Below are 21,620 nucleotides of genomic sequence, written 5' to 3'. Positions count from 1 at the left end.
TGATTGGTCCTAGAGTTAGAGGCAAAGTTGGATACAGTGAATCAGTCTATCTTTGGTTTGTCTTGAGAACCTGTCTTATTGGAACATACTGAAAAACTTGGTTAAATAAAAATTTAAATACTTTCTTGAGTGGTATAGTGCCAGAAATAGATATTAAGGAGGGCTGCTTGATTTCAGGTTGTACTCCAAAAGCTGGTAAGCTATTTCGCCAATTCTCCATTAGACCTGTTGTAAACTACAAAGGAATTAAATCAGTAAGATAATACACAATGCACATCACTTCACTATCGCTTGTATCTTAATAATCAACATTTCTCACTGTTTTTTTTTATAATTGCAAATATTCTCAATCATTCCTTATTCTCTCCCTTTATTTTTGCAAATCTTGTATTTTATGTGCAGCAAAATGAAAAAAAAAAACTGACTTGTTTCCTTAATGGGAAAAGCACTGTACATGGACTGTTTTCTTTATGCACCCTTATCAGTATAACAAATCAGGAAAACTTGTGACTAGGTCAAGTGAAGATGTTTTTACCCACAGTGATGAGCTTGAAGTAAACTAATCTGTTTCCATACCCACTGTCAATGTTGCATTCCTTAACAGGAGTTATTGATAGGACATATTGTACAGGGCCATTTCTCTCTCTGAAATCTGTTGCCTTAGCCCAGGGAGACAAATGAGTCACTATCAAGTAAATCCCTTAATTCACATCTGCATGATTTTTTCCCTGCTGGAAAAGTAGGCACAGTCCTTACAATCCCCAGTAATAACTGCATCTCTGTAAAAAGACAGTAAGATGTCAGATTTGTCAGGGGTTATCTCACTTTGTTAGCAGCAGGAATGTGACCAGAGAGACTCAGAATTATTTCGATTTATAAAACTACAAATCATTATGTGAACACACAACTTTTGTGGAGATTCACAATTGACTTTTGCTGATTAATCCACCCCCTGTCATGTCACCAACAGGTAACTGCCTCATGAGAGATGAGTTTATTTTCAAATGTGGAATCTGGTCAACATTTTAATCCATACTCAACATATTTTAACACACGTTTTAAAAGGTTTACTACATCATGCAAGATATAATGCTGATTCGAACATCTTTATAATCCTAAAGTACAGTACAGACAAGTTATATCTTTACATTGACCAACAAAATGTTAACAATTGCATTTCACTCTTTTAATCATTATGGGGTTTGGGGAGATTCTCTGAAAAAAACACATTATAAAAATGTCTTTTGCAATCATGACCTTGTCCTCCACTGTTCAAGTAAAATCATGTGTCATCCAGTTGCAAAATCTTATTATTGGCAACATGTATGCAAACTGCAAAGTTTTAAGAATTGTACCCCATCAGGCCTGACAAAGATTTTATGGACACTTTCAATCTAATTATTTTACCTGTACTAGTAAGCAAAGCCACCATTTTCTACTTCTGCTCATTTGCCAATTTTTTGGAAACAGTACGTTCATACTTGCAATACATACAACATGATAAACCAGGATAAAGTCATTTGAAAAAATGTTATAAAATAGACTTGCCTGAAGTCATTTCATCCAACAAAAATTAATTTAACTCTAAAAAACAAAGGCTAAATGTAAAGAAATACATAATGAAATAGTACATTACAAAGAACATTAAGTTGAAGTTCATTTTTCTTTTTATAGAACTATGCTACTTCAGTAAATAAGTATTTTAATTGGTCTGTTCTTTGGTGAAAACAGAGGTCTGATTCATGGTTATATCACGTGAGGCTGCAATCAACAGCTGTGTTCCACAAAAAAGAGGAAACAGGCAATCTAAAGGAAATCAGCTGCTGGCTACCTTTATTCTCAGCACTGGGGATGGAGAAATTTTCAGCAAACCATGAAATAGTCTCCTTATCTTAAATTGCTCAAAGTGACAGAATGTCTGTTTAATAAGGCGGCTTCCGTCTAAAACACACAGCTTTTTGTTTTTTCTTCTTTTACAAAAAGTGACTTGCTCTATATGTACAATAGCTTATACCAGTGGTAACTCTTCAGAGTCAACTTTCTAGACAGTTGATGGCATCAAAGTACCATTTGAAAATGAAGAGTAACACTAAATGCGATTCATCACCTGGAACTACCACTATTAAAGAGAAGTCATATCAAGTCTTTGGTTTAGGTGCAGTACTTAATAATTAGGGCAAAACTCCTCCTAAAAATATATTCCCTTCCAAACCCTTATTTGCTTCTATTTATAAAATAACCTCCAGCAAAATGCTTTTTAAAAAAACGGTTGATAAGCAATAATGTCACTAGCAGTAACTGGGGTGCTACAATAATTTCGTATTTCTAGGTACACACATTTTGTAAACCGTTCCATTTATTTCACCAAAGTAAACAATTGGCAAGAAGAGTTTATAAGAAACGTTCCTATAAGTGACGCTATTTATCAAAATAGTGGTATTTTTTTTTTTTTCTCTCATAGGTGCTTCAATCCTTTTGCTACTTATCATCCCGCTTTGGATGTAAACCCCTTTTCTTCTCTTTTATAAATGACTTCCTGTTAATATAAAAGGAGTTCTGAGTATACACAGCGAGAGGGATGCGTGCACCGGGTCCTGCCTTCTGGGATGGAACATGGCTTCGTTCTCGTAGATTACTGCAGTCTGCCCTGCCGTGGGCGGTGCCGCCCGGGCCCTACAACAGGAAGTGCGTGTATCCTTCCGCGCCGGTGACGATCACATCCATCCAGATCCGCATGGCTTCCGGCGACGGCGCGACCATGTAGTAGATTCTGTCGTGCGTCTTGACGCTGAAGGTGAGTAGTGGGTTGGGGCTCTAAAGTCAGAGAAGGAAAAGGAAGGTAAAACAAACACCGTGAAATCACCTCAAGTGACCCAGACATAGGGGATGGTTTCTTCCTCTTTAGAAGTTCTAAATGTACGAACTCCCCATTGGTGTTACTGTTGTTCTGGTAGAACCTGGGGCCCCACCTGCAGCACTTTCTGGAGGTCGGGTGTGTTTCCAGACTTTCTGCACAGGAGATCTCACACAGAGAGCTCGTCAGGCAGGCCTTTCAGCAGCCACGCTGTAGGCGGAGCTCGAGCCGGTACCTATTTGATAGTGGGTGCTCCATAAATGACAGCTCTTCTTCTTAGCCTGCTAAGAATCTTCCTTACAAGCAAGTAGTAGCTCCTTCTTAGACCCTCACCAAAAGTCACTTCACAAGGTCTTCTAAACGAATACGACCAATTGTCTCACTTCACCATGACTTCTTCCTCCCTCAAAAGATCAGCTGTATTAATTACTTCTGTGTTCGCTTTTCTAGAACCGTAATTATTATATCAATCAGTTATGTCAGAACAACAAATCTAAATTGTATGGGGTTCAAAAAACATCTTTTCTCCCAACTTAATTATGCATTCAAAGGACAGAAATCTGAAAAATCAGTGTTTACCTTATTAGCGTTCTTGAGGTGATCATAATACACTTCTTCAATGGCTTGGAAGTATATCACTCCTTTTAATTTAGTTTCATGCTTGTCTGCAATAATAGTGTTAAAATACTTTATCACCACGGAATGACTGGAAACATTATAATTTCAGTATAATTATTACAATACTGATCCAATTTTTAAATTACCTAAGATTAATTTGGATAATTTAGGTGAAGGCATTAGCCCATTTCTATACTGAATAAAACCATGAAAAAAAGGAAAACTCAGCCCAAACCTCAGAGACTAATTGACTTTGCTCAAGGCTTTCCAGCAAATCTTCAGTCAAAAGACAACCCAGAGCTCCTGACAGTCAAATTAGCACACAAATTATAACCACCACTGTCACAGATACAAATGATCTCCTCACATTCTCCAGACCAGTGGTTGTCCCGGAGACATTAGTATGTAGAGCTGTTGTAATGAAACCTGTAAGAAGGGTATTTTTGGACATCATTTAAAATAATAGACTACTTATATTCCTTTCCTATGAATTTCTTATCCAGCATGCTTTTTCTCCTGTTCCTGAAAGAGCTTCTTGTCCGTAATTTAATGTCCTTTCAATGCATTTTCCAAGCGATTTCTAAGATTTCATCAAATTTGCCATAAAAACCAAACCAAACAAAAACAACCAAGCAGGGGTGCCTGGATTGCTCAATGGGTTAAGCCTCTGCCTTCAGCTCAGGTTATGATCTTGGGATCCTGGGATCGAGCCCCGCATCAGGCTCTCTGCTCAACTGGGAGCCTGCTTCCCCCTCTCTCTCTGCCTACCTCTCTGCCTACTTGTGATCTCTCTCTCTCTCTCTCTCTTCTGTGTCAAATAAATAAATAAAATCTTTAAAAAAATAAAAACAAAAACAAAAACCAACCGACCAAACAGCAACCAAACAGGATCCCTCTGGGATCTAATAAATTCTTGAACTATTTTGTAAGATCATAAATGCATGTGAGCATACTAAAGAATTTTAAAAGCATGGATGGGGTTGCAAAGAAAGAGACTCTGTCATATGCTGCTGGTGGAAATGCAAATAAGAAAGCTTTGGGAAGGCAGTTTGGGAAAACAAACTGATTAAAAATGCATATAATCCTCTCACTCAGCAATTCCACTCCTCAAGCTTTATTGTATCAGAGCTACTCATGCACAAGCACATGGATTTGTGTTCGTTATGGCAGAAGACTGCAAAAAATCTGCTTGAATTTAACAAGGGACTGATTCAATTAGAGACCAGCCATACAGTGAAATCCACACAGCCACTGAAATTCAAGACTAGGTCTGTGTGTGCTTATTAGAGAAAAATCTTGAAATACTGTTATGTGAACAATGTTCTGAACAAAGTGAATAATTGGCCCCAACTGTATAAAAAAAGAAAGAACACATAGAATACATAGATATAGTGAAACATATATGCGAATGGAGAAAAGGTCAGAATGTTTGTGATGTGAAAGGGACTTTCATTATGTAGACTTCTATTTTTAAGAATTTTATTCATGAATGTCTTTTTTTCAACAACAAAAAGCTAGTCTGAAAAACAATAGCCCTGAGAAGTTCAGTGGAAAATAAAAAGCTGTTAAAGTACATTTAACTCAATATTTCCCTGACTTATTTGACCTTATTTGACCATGGACCATATTTGTATGTTTGTTTTACCCTTTCTCAGAAAACACTGTTTTAATTCATACCACGTTCATTGGGTTTCCATCAGTTTCTGTTAAAGAGGCAGAGTGTCTCTCAGGTATTCATGGGGAAGGATTCTGTAATATTAATGGGAACGCAGCAATACTTTATTTTCTGAAAACAGATGTTAAATAAAATCTGGAGATGAAAGTAAATCTTACCAATGTTTCAAGGAGGCAGAAAACTGGGGAATGAAATTTTTGTTTGTAGGGCACTTCTTATATGGGAAAGAGCTTAAAAAACACTGACCTCACAAGGACAGGGTGAACTAAGAGAATCAATAATGCTATTATAAACTAACACGAGAAAGCTGTTCATTCAGTTTCCACAACATTATCCCATCAATTTACAGATATATTCTGTGGGTCTCAGTTTTCTTTAGAGACTTTTCTAAGGGTACTGAGTTAATATGGAGGCCTGGGGGCATGATCACCCAGGGACTTAAAACAGTGTCAACACTCGTGGTGACAGCTCCGTCACAAACACAGAGCCCATCTACCTCAGCGGGAGCTGAAGGGGTACGGCCCCTGGGGGGTCCAGTCCAGCCTGAACTGCCATCTCTATGGCTTTCTGTGGACTGATCTATTCCTGCAGTTGGTGATGTTTGGGGAGACTGGGGATGAGGGGAGCAGACAAGATAATGATGGCTATAAACAGAGCCAAACGAACAGCATTTGTCAAACTAGGACTCCCTGGCCAGTTATATAATACGTGAATATTAAAAACCTGAATGAGGGGTGCCTGGGTGGCTCAGTCGGTTAAGTGTCTGCCTTCAGCTCAAGTCGGGATCCAGGGGTCCTGGAATCGAGCCCTGCATGGGGCTGCCAACTCAGCAGGGAGTCTGCTTCTCCTTCTCCCTCGCCCCTGCTTGTGCTCTGTCTCTTGCACTCTCTCTCAAATAAATAAATAAAATCTTAAAAAAAAATAAAATAAAGACCTGAACAAAATGTAATTTTCGCCTGTATTATGTATTACAGTTCTGAGTAATCATTCATATACGGAAACAGTTTTGGTCCTTAAAACAAAACAAAACAAAACAAAACAAAATGAAAACTGATCATCAAGAAGTTTGAATGTGGAAAAATGCATTTACATAGTCAGAAGGAGCACAGGTTCTGACACGGGTCAGAAGGAAGGGGAACTGAACAACTGAGCAGGCTGCCAAAGGAAGGAAAGAGAAGAGAAGCAGAGAAGAGTGAAGCTGTTTTGTCTGAAGTTGCTAATTAAAATTTTACTTTTGGGGTGCCTGGGTGGCTCAGTGGGTTAAGCCGCTGCCTTCGGCTCAGGTCATGATCTCAGGGTCCTGGGATCGAGTCCCGCATGGGGCTCTCTGCTCAGCAGGGAGCCTGCTTCCTCCTCTCTCTCTCTCTGCCTGCCTCTCTGCCTACTTGTAATCTCTCTCTGTCAAATAAATAAATAAAATCTTTAAAAAAAAATTTTACTTTTGGAAAATTCTGGGTGAGATTGTCTGTGGAGACTAGCACAGTGCCAAGTTTTGTTTGTGGATTTTGCCGACGCTAAATTGGGATTTCTCCTTCAACTAGCATCTTTTCTGTTGTACTAACTGAAGAGAACATCTCTGGATTCTTAATAAACCCGACATCAGAAAGCCCAAGAGAGGCAAGCAGGGAACCCCTGAGTGTTGGGCCACCTGCTTCAGACCACTAGCTGCTGGATTAACTGGAGCCCCACCAAAGTGCTCCCAAAGGTATGCACCCCTACCCCTCCTCACCCCAATTCTGGGGCCCCACAAGCCGTGTTCCCCCTCTTTCACATGGCTTCTTGGTCATTTGCACTTCTCTATAAATGTATCCTGACCTCACACCACAGATGAAGGGACTGGGCCATTTTTTCTTATTTATGACACCAGTGTAACAATTTCTGACTGCTCATAAATGGTGATACCTTCATCCCACAGAGAAGGGTCTCTTCATGATCTCTGGCTTGATACTACTTTTCTTCAATTGTTGAAGAGAGCAGAACGTGACCTGGACTCAACAATGGATGTGTTTCCTATGTGACCTGGGAGACTTCTTAATAAGAACCTCAGTTACATCCATATTCCTGTATTTTTCAAAGATTCAGTAGGGCAGTTTTCTCATAATCCATCATTTAAAGAATCCAAAAAGAATTCAGTCACTTAGTAAATACTTACAGTCATTGTTCGCTGATGAGCTTTACCCTCTGCTTCAATAACCACTCTAGTCTATAAACTCTAGCTGAGTGACTGTCAGCCAAGGCTGCTTAATTGTGTGTGACTTAAATAGGGCAGATGACCATAAATAAATAAACAGAAACCTTTTTTTCTGGCCTCCTGGTTTAAAAGCCAATATGTTGGTCTAAAAAGGAAAATTCCATTTACTACTTATTTGGACTTCAGCTTATTTCAGATCTGGAAGAGATGAATTCACTTTTTTTTTTTTTAAGATTTTATTTATTTATTTGACAGAGAGAGAGGGAACACAAGCAGGGAGAGTGGGAGAGGGAGAAGCAGGCTTCCTGCTGGGCAGGGAGCCCAATGCAGGACTCGATCCCAGCACCCGGGATCAAGACCAGAGCTGAAGGCAGACGCTTAACTGACTGAGCCACCCAGGCACCTCACGAATTCACCCTTTTAAAATAATATGTAGTTTTTATTATTTCTAGAGAGGAAACTCATATCAGGGGGACTATCCTGAATATAAATATAAATATAAATAATACATACCCGCAAAGCCAAGATTGCTATTAATTCTATCACTTACCAATCAACCCATCCAGCCTGATGTTTATTACCTTTGCTCTTTAACAGAGAGTTCCTGATTTGACTATATCACTTAGCATTTTCTTTTAATCACTCACCTGCATAATAAGAGAAAGTGCGCTTGTTCCGATCAAAAACAAACCATCGTTTTTTCCAAGTTTTAATTTTTCCACCCATTTTGATAAGGAATCCTCGGCAGGTCTTCTCTGTGATTGACACATGATAACAGGTATCGATATTGTGGCCAGCAGTCTCTACGTGGCTTCGCAAATCAAAGTCTTCTTTCCGGACAGGCAGATAGCGCGTCAGAGGTCGAGCCTGGAAGAGAAAACTATGTCAAATATAGCTAAATATTTGTTGCGTTTCAGGCCACAGATGTTTAGGTGTGGACATGAACTGAAAAGCTTAAGTGTTAAAATGTCCACATGATTAAAGGAACTTGAGATAAAGATTAGAGTTTTTAAAAGTGCATAGTGTTTTAAGAAGGATGCTACAATATGTGGGGGTGGGAGGTGGATAAACTCAGGGGAATAGATTCAACTCCTTGAAATGGACAGACGAGGGACACCTGAGTGGCTCAGTGGGTTAAGCCTCTGCCTTCGGCTCAGGTCATGATCTCAGGGTCCTTGGATCGAGCCCTGCATCGGGCTCTCTGCTTGACAGGGAGCCTGCTTCGTCCCCTCTCTCTGCCTGCCTCTCTGCCTACTTGTGATCTCTGTCTGTCAAATAAACTCTTTAAAAAAAAAAAAAAAAGAAAGAAATGGACAGACGAGAAAATGGGAAAATGCCATTAACCTTAGCTTTGTAGGAGGTACTTAAAAACAGGGACTCCTATGAAGCATGTAGTTCCCTTGGCTGCTTCCTCCAGATGAGGACTCCTTTCCTGTGAAGTTCCCTGAACCTCTCCCAATATAACCTAACATCAGTTCTTCAATATTCTCAAACACGACCTGATGGGTGAACATTATTTAGTACTCCCCCCCCCCACCCTACCTTCTGCAAGATCTCCCAAAACATGTCAACTCACACATACTTCCTGACAGAAATCAAAGGCAGAGATTTTGGTTTTGAAAAGTGAAGCTAAAATAAGGTAAGCAGTAGAATCAAAGCCGTACTTGATGAGCTGTGCAATGAGCGAATAAGAACAAGAGCTACATAGATGCTTTTTATTTTACTATGGTTGGAGGAAAGGATCATCTAATCCAGGAAGCTTATATCGCCAAGGGTCATGTTTCTAAGATGGTGTTTCATTTATTCTGTTAAATAACCCTGCCCCTCTGCCCTGGGGAAAATGACCTAAATATATACTCAGAGGCAAACCTTATCATTAGGATTAAAATAGAATTATGCTTTCTGGTTTGGCTTCAAATAATAGGCAGGCATGGATGACCTTCTCTGCGAATCATAATTTGCAGAGGATCAACATAATGAAATAAAATGGAACATGTTTTCCTCTGTACTTTTCCTTCAATATTTTGCCTTTGATTCTGTGGTGTTTGACTTCAGACAGCTGTCACAGACATTGATGCTTCAAAACACACAGTCTTGAAGAGAGTCAGTCTCTCACTGCTGTGTTACCACACTGCCAGCAACTATAAAGAATAGGGGAAGTGGCACCTTTTATGAAGCCTAGTAAACCTTGGCAAAATGGATTTTAACTTTATATTAAAGGGCGCTGGATGAAATTTCATTTTAGTTCCTCAGCAAACATATATTATGTAGGCAGCTTTAGTGACAGAGATTCAAACTCTAAGATAAGCCAGAGAGGAAGTTAAAGGAAATGCGTGGTTTTCCTGAGTTTTGTTTGAGTTCAGTGACCTTGCACACATGTGTGGACGGCTGTAGCAAAGGGACATGTGTGACAATACAGTGGTTAGAAAACCAAAACAAAACAAAAAACCCACTAATACTACCAAGAAATTGGGTTGGTAAAATTGTTATTTGTTCTGGAGTGTTTGCTTCCAAAAATGGCTTACTAGACCCTCTTCTTTTCCTCAGCCAACGGTTCAGTTTGGGTGTTCTATTTGTTTTCAGTGGTAAGTCAAACTTTGTTTTTCAAAGCTGCTTAGAAAAAAACATGCTTCTTTTAAATATACTGCATAGAAGGGGTAGAAGAAAAATGCCTCTCCCATAAAAATGTACCACGCATGACTAGAGAAATGTGCCATTTGGTTAGTAGATGCCAATGAGTTTTGAGATAAACATACATTTTTTGGTCTCTGAACCCCCATCTGTCTCTTATCAGTCACATGTCAAGGGCTGCTGGCAGCAAGGGGTCTGGAAAGGTATCCTGAGGAGCATGAGCGTCTTCTGCAGAATGACCACCAGGGGGCGACCTATTCTAAGCCATCCAGATGGTCTCACCAACCTGTGCCCTCTGTTTCTCCCTTATTTTTACTTCCTTTTCAATTAACTTCTGCCGCTGGCTAGTTTCTTCCTGCAATCGCTTTTCCAGAAGTTCTCGGCGTCGTTTTTCTTCTTCCAGAGCTCGTTTCTTGGCTTCCATTTCCCGTTCCTAAATATCATCATGCAGAACAAAATTAAGACATGTTGGTTACCCTTTAACAATTCCAACTAATGGAAAAGAAAATTCTCACTAGATAATTGCTGGTTGTATAGCCTGGGTGCTTCAATAGACCTCCTAGACTAAAATCACCTCTCTCACATAGTTTTCAAAATCCTCTCACACAGAAAGGCAGCCGTCACATTTAATCAACAATTGAATATTAGGTGAAAATCCCACTTGTGGTATTCAGTCATTTCATACAGACGACCACCGCTCTCCCAATTTTAATAAAAAGGATCACAAATTGTCACCCAACACTAATCGAGGCATTTAGCCCTCCTTTCGAAGGTCGTCTTTTTTTTTTTCCAATTTATTTATTTTCAGAAAAACAGTATTCATTATTTTTTCACCACACCCAGTGGTCCATGCAATCCGTGCCCTCTATAATACCCACCACCTGGTACCCCAACCTCCCACCCCCCCGCCACTTCAAACCCCTCAGATTGTTTTTCAGAGTCCATAGTCTCTCGTGGTTCACCTCCCCTTCCAATTTACCCCAACTCCCTTCTCCTTCCTCTCTAATACCCCTTGTCCTCCATGCTATTTGTTATGCTCCACAAATAAGTGAAACCATATGATAATTGACTCTCTCTGCTTGACGAAGGCCACTTTCAAAGACCATCAGTCCTGGTCCTTCCAGTTCCTTTGTTGCTCTGCGGCTTCCTGGCTTAAGGTCAGTGGCAGAGGAAGCTCAGAGGGAAGTCAGAAAAGGAAAGGAGGGGCCCTTTAAGGCAGGATGCAAAGGCATTTGGGGGATTCCTAAGGAAGTTCAGATTCTGGCTTGAAGTACAGTCACAATAACTTGGGATTTTAAATATTATAATAGCACAGTTCACACAAGCTGGCAAGGAAGGGAGAGTCCATAAAGATATGACATTCCTCCTTGTTCCTTGGCAGGCAAACAAAGTGGCCATCAAAGGGAAAATGCAATACAAAGCACTCATTTCAGTCGACGCTGACACTCTACGTATTTTAAATCACAAAAAGTTGTGGTGCAGTAAGGAGCCTTAGAAATCTTCTCTACCACCGTTACTTTTCAGATTTAAAAAAAAAAAAAAAATGAGACCAACAGGGTTGAGTGATTACTCTCAAGATTATATTGCTTCTCAAGACCCAAGGACAGTTTCCTGTCACGTGCAGGAGGAGGAACCGCTGCATCACGGACCTCTTGCGTAAAGATAGTACTCCTACCCTGGACTCAAGCAGCCGGGTCTTCTCTGCGTGAGCCTGCTTCAAAAGTCTCTCCATTTCTTCTATCCTGGCAATATTTGACGTGCTGGCACTGAAGAGAACACAAAGGCCTTGTAAGAATGTTGCTTGAGATTGAGGTCTCTTGACACACATACACATACGCGCACACGCACACACATGCACAGCTTCCTGGAAGGTGCGTGACACGATCTGAGGTCATTTAAAGGATGTTATTTGGCAAAGTCATTGGCCTGAGTGGGCCAGTCAATTCAGCTCTGAAAACTGTAGGTACCATTGATTTACCTCAGTTTAGGAGACAAACTATAGGCAAGAAAGATAATACCAAAGTAGAGTGCTTTACTCATAAATAAACAACCCCCAACTAAATCTAACGAAGTGTGTTTTCAAGATGCTTTTTCCAGAGTCTAAAAATTACAGACCATGGGAGGGTTTCCTTGTTTCTTTAATTGTTCAGAGATACCAGGCCAATAAGACAATCACCGAAGTTCTACAGACATGACACCTATGGTGTGAAGTCACTTTATTTGGCTTGGAAGTGTGTCCCCAGCTGCTTTTTTGCTATGCCTCTATACACGTGGACATTTTAGGGGGTGCCTGGTTGGCTCAGTTAGGAGAGAATGTGACTCTTGATCTCCAGGTTATGGGTTTGAGCCCCACATTGTATGTAGAGGTTACTTTTAAAAATACACACACACACACGGGGCGCCTGGGTGGCTCAGTGGTTAAAGCCTCTGCCTTTGGTTCAGGTCATGATCTCAGGATCCTTAAAAAAAAAAAAAGGGGGCGCCTGGATGGTTCAGTGGGTTAAAGCCTCTGCCTTCAGCTCAGGTCATGATCTCAGGGTCCTGGGATCGAGCCCCACATCGGGCTCTCTGCTCAGCAGGGAGCCTTCCTCCTCCTCCTCTCTCTCTGCCTGCCTCTCTGCCTACTTGTGATCTCTGTCAAATAAATAAATAAAATATTTAAAAAAAAAAAATCCTGGGATTGAGCCCCACATCGGGCTCTCTACTCAGCGCAGAGCCTGCTTCCCCCCCTCTCTCTGCCTCCTTCTCTGCCTACTTGTGATCTCTGTCTGCCAAATAAATAAATAAATCTTAAAAAAAAAATACACACACACACACACACACAGGGACTTTTCTTTCTTACATAATGATGCCAATTAAAAAAAAACACACACACACATACAAAAACCTCTGAAAGTTGCAACAGAAGGGTGGCGGCAGTTTTGTCAATAATACTCATCCACCATACTGATGAGGGAACTCCAGAGCCTCAAAAGAAATGCATCTTGAGAAGGAAGATGAGTGAAGGAAAAAACCAAAAGGAATAAAGGCTGTAAGAACAGTTAGGGTAAATAAAGAGAAAGAAAAAAATGTGGAAGTGATTAGCACTAACCAAAAATGTTATTTTTCTCTTACATTTCATTTGAGTGTTTTAGAAAAAAAGGCATGACCTAGGTCAAAACTTCCTTACTCTGATGTCCCAGCCATAGAGAACCAATGTTGTTTCCTATGTGTGTAGATTTGTGTAGCCATTTAATAAATGCTTGTTTTCTAGACTCTCTTGGGGACAGAGATGCTTTTGTTCCTGTATCTTCCATCGCCTGGCACACAGTAGGGATTCATGCCAGATGCATTTACATAAAAATAAATTTTTATGAAAATGAAAAGGATAATGCTTAGTATAGTCTCCCCATATGATACTGTTGAACAACTCAAATCTAGAATGTTTCAAACACAGGGCTAAATTCCTTTACCGAGATAAATGACCACAGTAACACAGTACATATGGTTTATCTTAAAATCAGTAGCAGCAGTTTTACAGTAGCTTCATTCCTAACTGCCAAAATTTGGAAGCAACCAAGATATCCTTCAGCAGGTAAATGAATAAACTGTAGTACTTCCAGACAATGGAATATTATTTAGCATTAAAAAGAAATGAGCTATCAAGCCATGGAGAGACATGAAGGAAGCTTAAATGCATATTGCCAAGTGACCGAAGACAATCTGCAAAGGCTAAATACTGTTTGACTCCAACTTGATGACATTCTGGAAAAGTCAAAACCATGGAGACAGTAAAAAAGATTAGTGGTGGCCAGTGGTTTGAAGTGGGGTGGGCTGTGGGGGGGGATGGGGAGGATGAATCTGCAGAGTACAGAGGATTTTCAGGGCAATGAAAACCCTCCCTATGACACTATAATGGTCGATATATGATGTTACATATTTGTGCAAACCCACAGAATGCATAACATCAAAAGTGAACCCAGTTGTAAACTATGGACTTTGGGTGATAATAACGTGTCAATATAGGTTCATCAATTGTAACAAATGCACCACTCTGGTGGGGGATGTTGATAATGGAGGAGGCTGTGCGTGTGTGGGGACAGGGGGTATAAGGAAACTCTCTGTACCTTCTTTTCAATTTTGCTGTGAACCTAAAGCCACTCTAAAAAATTGTCTTTTAGAAAAATTGCATCCATCCAGGAAAGGGACAGCCTTAGGACTGCTGTGTCCTTAGAAGCTTAACTAATATCTCTGTACTTTGCAGGGTTACATTGGGTCCATTTTTAGCTGGGCGTGTTCTCCTGATAAAGAGAGAACAGTTCATTTCCATGAACTGTTGGGGGAGGTACAAAGGGTAAGTTCTGTTCTTTTCAACCAGTAAGAATTAAAAAATCTTTAATATTTGTACAGGAATGTGTATCTTCTTTATCAAGAACAATCAAGGTCATAGATGTTAAGTGGCACACTTCATCAGCTCAGCTAAGAGAGCCAAAGACAAACATCAGGCCCTGTAATCACACAGTATCGTGTTTATATTCGATTGTGTTGTCTGTGACATCAGGTGTCTATGTCTTATGTCTTATTGATTTGGAAATAAACAATTTAATTTCACTAAGTCTCAGGTCTTAAAAACTCACCAATAGTCTAACCCCCATCTGTCCTTTAGTTCTTTCTAGAACATACTCATCTTTTCATCTAGTTTGTGCCTGAACGTTATTAGTTACGGAAAAACTTTCTGTATCCCTTCTTTCATTGTTTGGACAACATTGTTAGAATGTTGATAAGTTGAGTCAAAATCTATCTTCCTATAACTTCCATTTATTGGCCTAAGTATGACCTTGAGCTCCTTGAAACCTATCCAGAGGAATGGGTTGGAAATAACTTGGTTAGAAACAAATATTTTCAGTCCATGGTCTTCCATAAATCTGCAATTTGGGCATATCCTGGGGGTAAGTTTTCAAATAGTTATATGTCTTTAAATCTTTTTGTTCATTTTTTAGAATTTTTCAGGGTGTTTTCCATTTATCTTATAATATTTATAGTTAATTTTCTGCCAATTATATTCAGTTTGCTTATTTGGCGCTATTTCCATAAATGTCTTAACTTTTGCTCCAAAGGAACTCAATTTTCTGAAAACACTTGATACATGAAAACAATGATACATGTTAACACTTAACCACCTGAGTGTTCATAACCTGTGGAATCCTAAATTCACCTACTTTTTAAAGCTACATTTTATATACTTTAAAGCTTCTTTGGTTATTTGGTTAAAAAAAGACTTTGTATTCACAGATACCTACTTATTCTCTACAGCCCCACTTTTGCTATTTTTGATGTTAATATTTCCTTGACAGATAAACCACTTTTATTTAGCAAAACTCCTGCTGCTCTGTGACACTCTATCACTGCCATCTTTACTTTTCTGTCCCATTAGGGTTGTGCCTGCACTGAAAAGGAAAGGCTGCTGCAATGGGAATGCAGGGAAAAGTCTAGACTGGTCATACCATAGGATCAGTGGCAGATACCAATGTCAGCAAGTGAAATACTGAGCACTTGCCATGCAGAAGGAGAGTCTGATGTCCCTGAAGATAAGCTTGATACTGCATTACCTAGAACACAACACTCATCTTTGTTTTCTCAAGTGCATCCACATTATAGGAGGAATCATGTTTCTTTCCATTGTTCCAACTTCTGACCTTCGTAAGGGCAGGCACACATTTCTGATCTTGCATGTGACTGCCGTAAGGATGCTGGTGATACTGAGTCATCAGGCCATTAACGATATAAAGATGACTCGTTTGGCGACTTCTCCTACTCAGTCATGTTCTGCTGTTTTATCAACTGAAGGTTTTTTTGTGTATCTGGCCAACTTTGGTAAAAACCATATTCATAAAGAAAAACAAAACTTTGACCAAGGGTAAAGGAATCTAAATAGCAGATATAAGATTTTTAGGGCTTTTTAGAATATTCACTTCATAGGCAAAGGTTAAAACAGAAACAAATTTAAGAAGAAAAGCAAAGAACAATGGCATACAAAAAATAAGCAAAGCAAAATAGAACAAAACTAATGGGGGCTAAATAAAATTCTCCACAAAGACACATAAAACTTTTCCAAGACGGCCATCAGTGCACCAGTATTGCCACTACCTGGAGCTGGGGGCACGTGGGTGGCTCAGTTGGTTAAGCCACTGCCTTTGGCCTGGGTCATGATTCAGAGTCCTGGGACTGAGCCCCACATCTCGTGGGGAATCCCTGCTTGGCAGGGAGTCTGCTTCTCCCTCTCTCTCTGCTCCTGCTCCTACCTCTGCTCCTTTTCTCTCTCTCTCAAATAAATAAATAAAATCTTAAAAAAAAAAAAGAAGAAGAAGAAGAGCCAGTATCCCAGAATATTTCTTTTCAATTAATCTTCTCAAGTATTTTTTCAGCTTCAACAAATTATTACTCCTCATAAAATATCTAGCCTTCCTCTGTCCAGTAGCTCCTTGAATATTACAAGAACATAACAAGCCCTCCGACCCTTCCTAACCATTTCTCACATGGTCTGACACATCTGGTCCCTTTGGCGCTTGGCTGCCTCTCACCGCCCCCCCCCCAATCACTTTGGTTTTCTGCATCTCTTCTCAAAGAACGCCCTAGAATAAAATGCAGACACTGTGTGTTGACTATCTAGGGTAAAAAGCAGAATACAAACTTTTGCCTAAAGTGAAGAAATCTGAAGCATCTCAAATTCAGATGAAAGCATCCCTTAGAGCCAAGTTCGGCCACAGACTGCCCTCAAATCCATGCCCAGTCTTGTGCCCTGCCCCACATGCACAGTGCTGGCATTTAAGCTACAATGAAGGATCAAGTTCCCCCAACATTTTCTCCAAGTATGAGGGCAAGGTCAGGGCTTGGCAAATTAGTAATAGCAATTGTGATAATAACATATCATTGTAGGTGGTGAGCAGAACACTGCACGGTCTAGGCCAAGTCAGTAATTTCAGCAGAAGAGAGGTTTTATGCAGAATGGGCTCCCCGCTGCCGTTTTTCTATGACCCAGGATCTGTTTTCTTAGCTTTTTGTTTGTTTAGGGTGTAAGTCATGATGCTGAAAAAGCAAACATACGGTCTGACTCAAGTAACTTTCTAGTAGACACAAAAATGATGTCTCAACAAAAAGCAAAGGGCCAATGTACCCACAGCTCTGAGTAATTCTGTAATTCTACAAATGGCTTCTTGTGACGTAATAAACCACAAGACCAGGCTTCTGTCATTAGAATTTCAGCATGGAATTGCCTCTTTAACATACATATCATTTCAGGGTATTTTAATACATAGCTTTAGCAAATCTCACCAAGAGAAGATGTGTTAGTCTCTTTTTCCTCTTGCTACCTGACTTTAAGAAGTTCTTACTAAGGATGTGTTGTCATAATATAAATTCCAAACATTAGTTTCTGATTATCCATTTGCCTGATGTTTATCATATTATTTCCCATCATAACAGTGGATACAAGCTTACCTTAGGATAGCATGAATTTTTTTTTTTTTAAAGATTTTATTTATTTATTCAACAGAGAGACAACGAGAGAGAGAGAGAGAGCACAAGCAGGGGGAGTGGGATAAGGAGAAGCAGGCTTCCCATAGAGCAGGAAGCCCGACACGGGACTTGATCTCAGAACCTTGGGATCATGACCTGAGCAGAAGGGAGACGCTTAATGGCTGAGCCACGCAGGCACCCCAGGATAGCATGAATTTTTTAAAAGTAGATGGTGATACAGAAGCCAAATGTTTGTTTCCCTCCATCTCCCTTTTATACTAAGCCTTTGACAGGTATCTCTACTTTGGCTTTGACTTTTTTTTTGACATTCAGAGGGTCAGACAGCCGAATGAAATACATACTATTGGTAATTTCTGGCTGTGGTGACTGGGTATCTGTGATGGCTAGCACTGCCAGGGCAGGTCTGCGTGAACTAAGGATACAAACTGACCGTGGTCCTGGGTAACCACCTGCCAGGAGGGCTCCACGGTGATGCTGTTCTCTTCTCTCGGTGTATTTAGCAGAACCATTCTCATTCTCTACCTCTGGGAACCATTTTAAGAAAAACCAACAGGGCAAGCAAATAAAAATAAATTCAGTTCTTGCCCTGTCACAGTGCTTAAGTGTGCAGATTCGAAGTTGTAATGCTTGGTAATTATAATCAAAGCGGATCCTTTTTGGGTAATTTCCTGTACCCATTGTTGCACTGCTGCTGCTCCCTGCCACTAAATATGAGAGGTGTAGAGTGATCATTTGAAGGGATGAATATTTACTTTCCATTTTTGGAGGGGAGGAAGAGGCAGAGAGTGGAAAAATGCCAAGACAGGCAAATGCTTAGAGTGTATTTCTCTACTAAAGACGGCTCAGAAATAGATATAATGGGGCACCTGGGTGGCTCAGTCGGTTTGGCATCTGACTCTTGGTTTTGGCTCAGGTCATGATCTTGAGGTTGTGGGATCGAGCCCCACGTCAGGCTTGGCGCTCAGTGTGGAGTCTGCTTGAGATTCTTCCTCCCTGCCCTTCTGCCCCTCCCTGCATGCTTTCTCAAATACACAAACAAAATCTTAAAAACACAGGTAAATAAAGGGTTAAGCTATCAGGAGTTCAACAAAGAAGTATTGGTACAAAATGTTCACAATTATTTGGGAAGAGGGGTAATAGTCAACTGTTTCCAAAATATCAACCAAGTACCAAATGCCACCGAAACATGGGTGTCCCTCTGATGTTGGGAATCTGGGCTCTCGCCTTTTTTTTTTTTTTAAGATTTTATTTATTTATTTGACAGAGATCACAAGTAGGCAGAGAGACAGACAGTGGGGAGGGGGAAGTAGGCTCCCTGCTGAGCAGAGAGCCCTATGTGGGGCTCGATCTCAGCACCCTGAGATCATGATCTGAGCCGAAGGCAGAGGCTTAACCCACTGAGCCACCCAGGCACCCTGGGTTCTTGCTCTTTTTTTTTTTTTTTTTTTGGGTTCTTGCTCTTAATGCCCACTTTTATTCCTCTTGTCACCAAGCTACCATAGTTGCTGGGTGGCTGAGTTTGTTTGTGTCTTGTTATACAGAAAGCACCACATCTGGTCAGTTTACTGTCATTTATGAATAATTGCTCAATATTCTAGGCTTTCTGTTCTGAACACATACTGACCTGGCTTGGACAAGTGCAGGACAGCGGGTGTCACCAGAGCATCCCCAGTGCCAGCTGGTTTGATGTCCACCCCTTCTACATGCTCAAGTGTCTCCCCCAATGTAGTCACGTGAAAATTTTTAAAAAGTGAGCTATTGCATCTTTTGATATTGAATAACATGAAACACTAATCCTTCTAACCTGAAATAATAATGGCAGCTCCCAAAAAGCTTTACTCTTTTTTTTTTTTTTTAAGATTTACTTATTTATTTTTAGGCAGGGAAAGAGAATCTCAAGCAGACTCCCCTACTGAGCATGGAGCTGATGGGAGGGCTTGATCTCACAACCTGGAGATCATGACCACAGCTAAAACCAAGAGCCAGATGCTTAACCGACTGAGTCCCCCAAAGCCCTATTCTTTATCATTACATAATCTCCTCTTTCAATTTAGGTCATTCCCATGTGACAAGCAACAATACAATTCTTATTGTTGCTTTAATATTTTTCCCCAGAGACTCCTTTCCTTCTCTGATAAGGTATATCCAATAATATTAATGTTTTACCCATTAATGCCAAAAGAAAATACACTGTATACTTTATTTACCACAGAATGAAACATCTGCCTTCTTCTCCTTTTCCCCAACCCTTAACATTTTCTGGCTATAGTGTCTGGTTACAGTTAAGTCTCATATTCACTTCATTTATGAAACATGAAATAACCCAAAGCTAAGTACATTTTGTTGATATTACTTTCCCTCCCTCTCTGTCATTCTCTTCTTATAGGTGAGGGGAGAGCAAATTATTCAAATAAAGAACTAAATTATATTTACAGGATGGTAATTTTCCATCAAAATGTTTAAAAATTAATCATTGCCTTGTATTCAAGAAACAACCCCTCCATTTTACAGATTAGCAAGTAAATCAGGACGAAGAACCCTCTGTGATCTGCTTCAAGGAGCATGATCATTGCCCAAGGAGTACAAGCACTCCTGCTTCCAGCCTGCGGCTTCAGTCCAACAGAGGGAAGTTCGTTAATGGCAATGACCCAACTAGAAGTTTGCATTTGGAACACCTAAGTGCTCAATTAACATTTACTGAATATTGGATGTTTCTTAGGTTGAAATCATAGTATTAGTATTCGCAGAATGAATGAATGAAGAAGCCTATAAATCAATGAGTGAACAATTCAGCCAATTAAAATAGACCAAACAAAAATTTTAAAAATAACAAAATTGAAAATATGGCCATTTTACTGTATCCTGAGGTATTTACTCAGAAAACACTTACTGAATACCTACCATCTGCTAAGATCTCTGCTGGGTATAGAAATCAAAAGATAATCAGCCAGCCTCCTTGACATTGAGGAATTCACCAATTAATTACTGAAGAGAAAATTTTATACTGCCATGTGATCAGTGATATAATAGAAAAAAGAGTCAAGTGCAGTGGAAACACAGAAGGAAAAGGCCCTAAAGGAGAGCTTTTCCTGCGTTTCCAACCTAAGTTTAAGCCTAACGGATAAGGAAAGTCTCTCCAGGCTCAGACGGGAGCAGAGGGATGGGGATGGTAAAGATATTTACAATGTCAGACACTACTGGTGCTCAGTAAGTATGGAACTGAGTGAATACACAAATGGAAGGATAAATTGATGGTAGACAGCGTCATGCTGGTAAATCAGCTCTCTGGAGGGAAATGAAAACCTTGACATATAGCAAATGTCCATTTATGTGGAGTATATACTCCCACCATGGTCAATTTCAAACTACCAACATGACATCACTGATCACACACAGGTGAAAATATGCACATCTGGCACTTGCCAGCTAGCATGACCCTACGCCAGCCCACTGTTGACTCTAGAGCACTCCATTAGTATTCGTGGAATGAATGAAGGAGCCTGTAAATCAATGAGTGAAAAAACTACTTGATTCCAGGCCTGGGACCAATATGGTCAAAGGCACAGTGATTTGAGTATTTATAATCCTCTCAATTAATAAGAAGCCCTGTGAGGCATGTCAGGAGGAGAGAGTGAATGGCAAGTTGGGATGGATCCAGAATGCAGGTTCTAGGACGTGACTTTACTCAAAGGGGAGTAGTTTTTGGAGGGGCAGAGTACTAGGACCAGATCTATATTTTAGATGTGCTTTTAGCCCCAATTCCATAAGACCATCTTTGCTTGCCTCAAAGTATGAATACGAATGTGAATGATTAAATCCTTACCAAAATTTTAATATGTGGAACAGTTCTAAACCCTTCCTCTTAATGAAGCAGACATGTAAGAAATCCTTCGAAGCTCTTACTATACTGTCGGATTTCTTTATTCAATCAAAAGGAGTCATAATGAGTCTTGGAGTCAACCAACAGAGGCAAGTAAATTTTGAAGCACAGTATACACGTGAACTCAAATGTAAAGAAAGAGAGTAAAGGAGAAAAACGGATTATATGATGTCTGACTGGTTAAGTCACACAGGATACAAGGAAATTACTTTCAAAGGCTGCCATGACACTCAACCCTCTTCCGCCCCATAGACTA

At 40.1% G+C, this 21,620-nt stretch overlaps 1 protein-coding gene across 11 annotated transcripts in view; it reads right to left on the bottom strand.

Moving 5' to 3' along the window:
- Nucleotides 1-975: 975 nt before the first annotated feature.
- The window catches only part of PHLDB2 (pleckstrin homology like domain family B member 2), a 224,750-nt gene continuing 204,105 nt past the window's right edge, over nucleotides 976-21,620 (bottom strand). For all 11 annotated transcript variants that reach the window (XM_044251370.1, XM_044251371.1, XM_044251367.1 and 8 more), the window contains 5 exons: nucleotides 11,645-11,735; nucleotides 10,256-10,402; nucleotides 7,986-8,205; nucleotides 3,434-3,519; nucleotides 976-2,814 (listed from right to left, as the gene is read on the bottom strand). In XM_044251370.1, coding sequence (XP_044107305.1) covers nucleotides 2,674-2,814; nucleotides 3,434-3,519; nucleotides 7,986-8,205; nucleotides 10,256-10,402; nucleotides 11,645-11,735 — 685 coding nt within the window. In that variant the 3' untranslated portion in view covers nucleotides 976-2,673. The remainder of the gene's footprint in view (nucleotides 2,815-3,433; nucleotides 3,520-7,985; nucleotides 8,206-10,255; nucleotides 10,403-11,644; nucleotides 11,736-21,620) is intronic.

Source organism: Neovison vison, chromosome 6 (genome assembly GCF_020171115.1).
Source record: "Neovison vison isolate M4711 chromosome 6, ASM_NN_V1, whole genome shotgun sequence".
Classification (NCBI taxonomy): domain Eukaryota; kingdom Metazoa; phylum Chordata; class Mammalia; order Carnivora; family Mustelidae; genus Neogale; species Neogale vison.
This window is presented reverse-complemented; position numbering and strand designations above follow the sequence as displayed.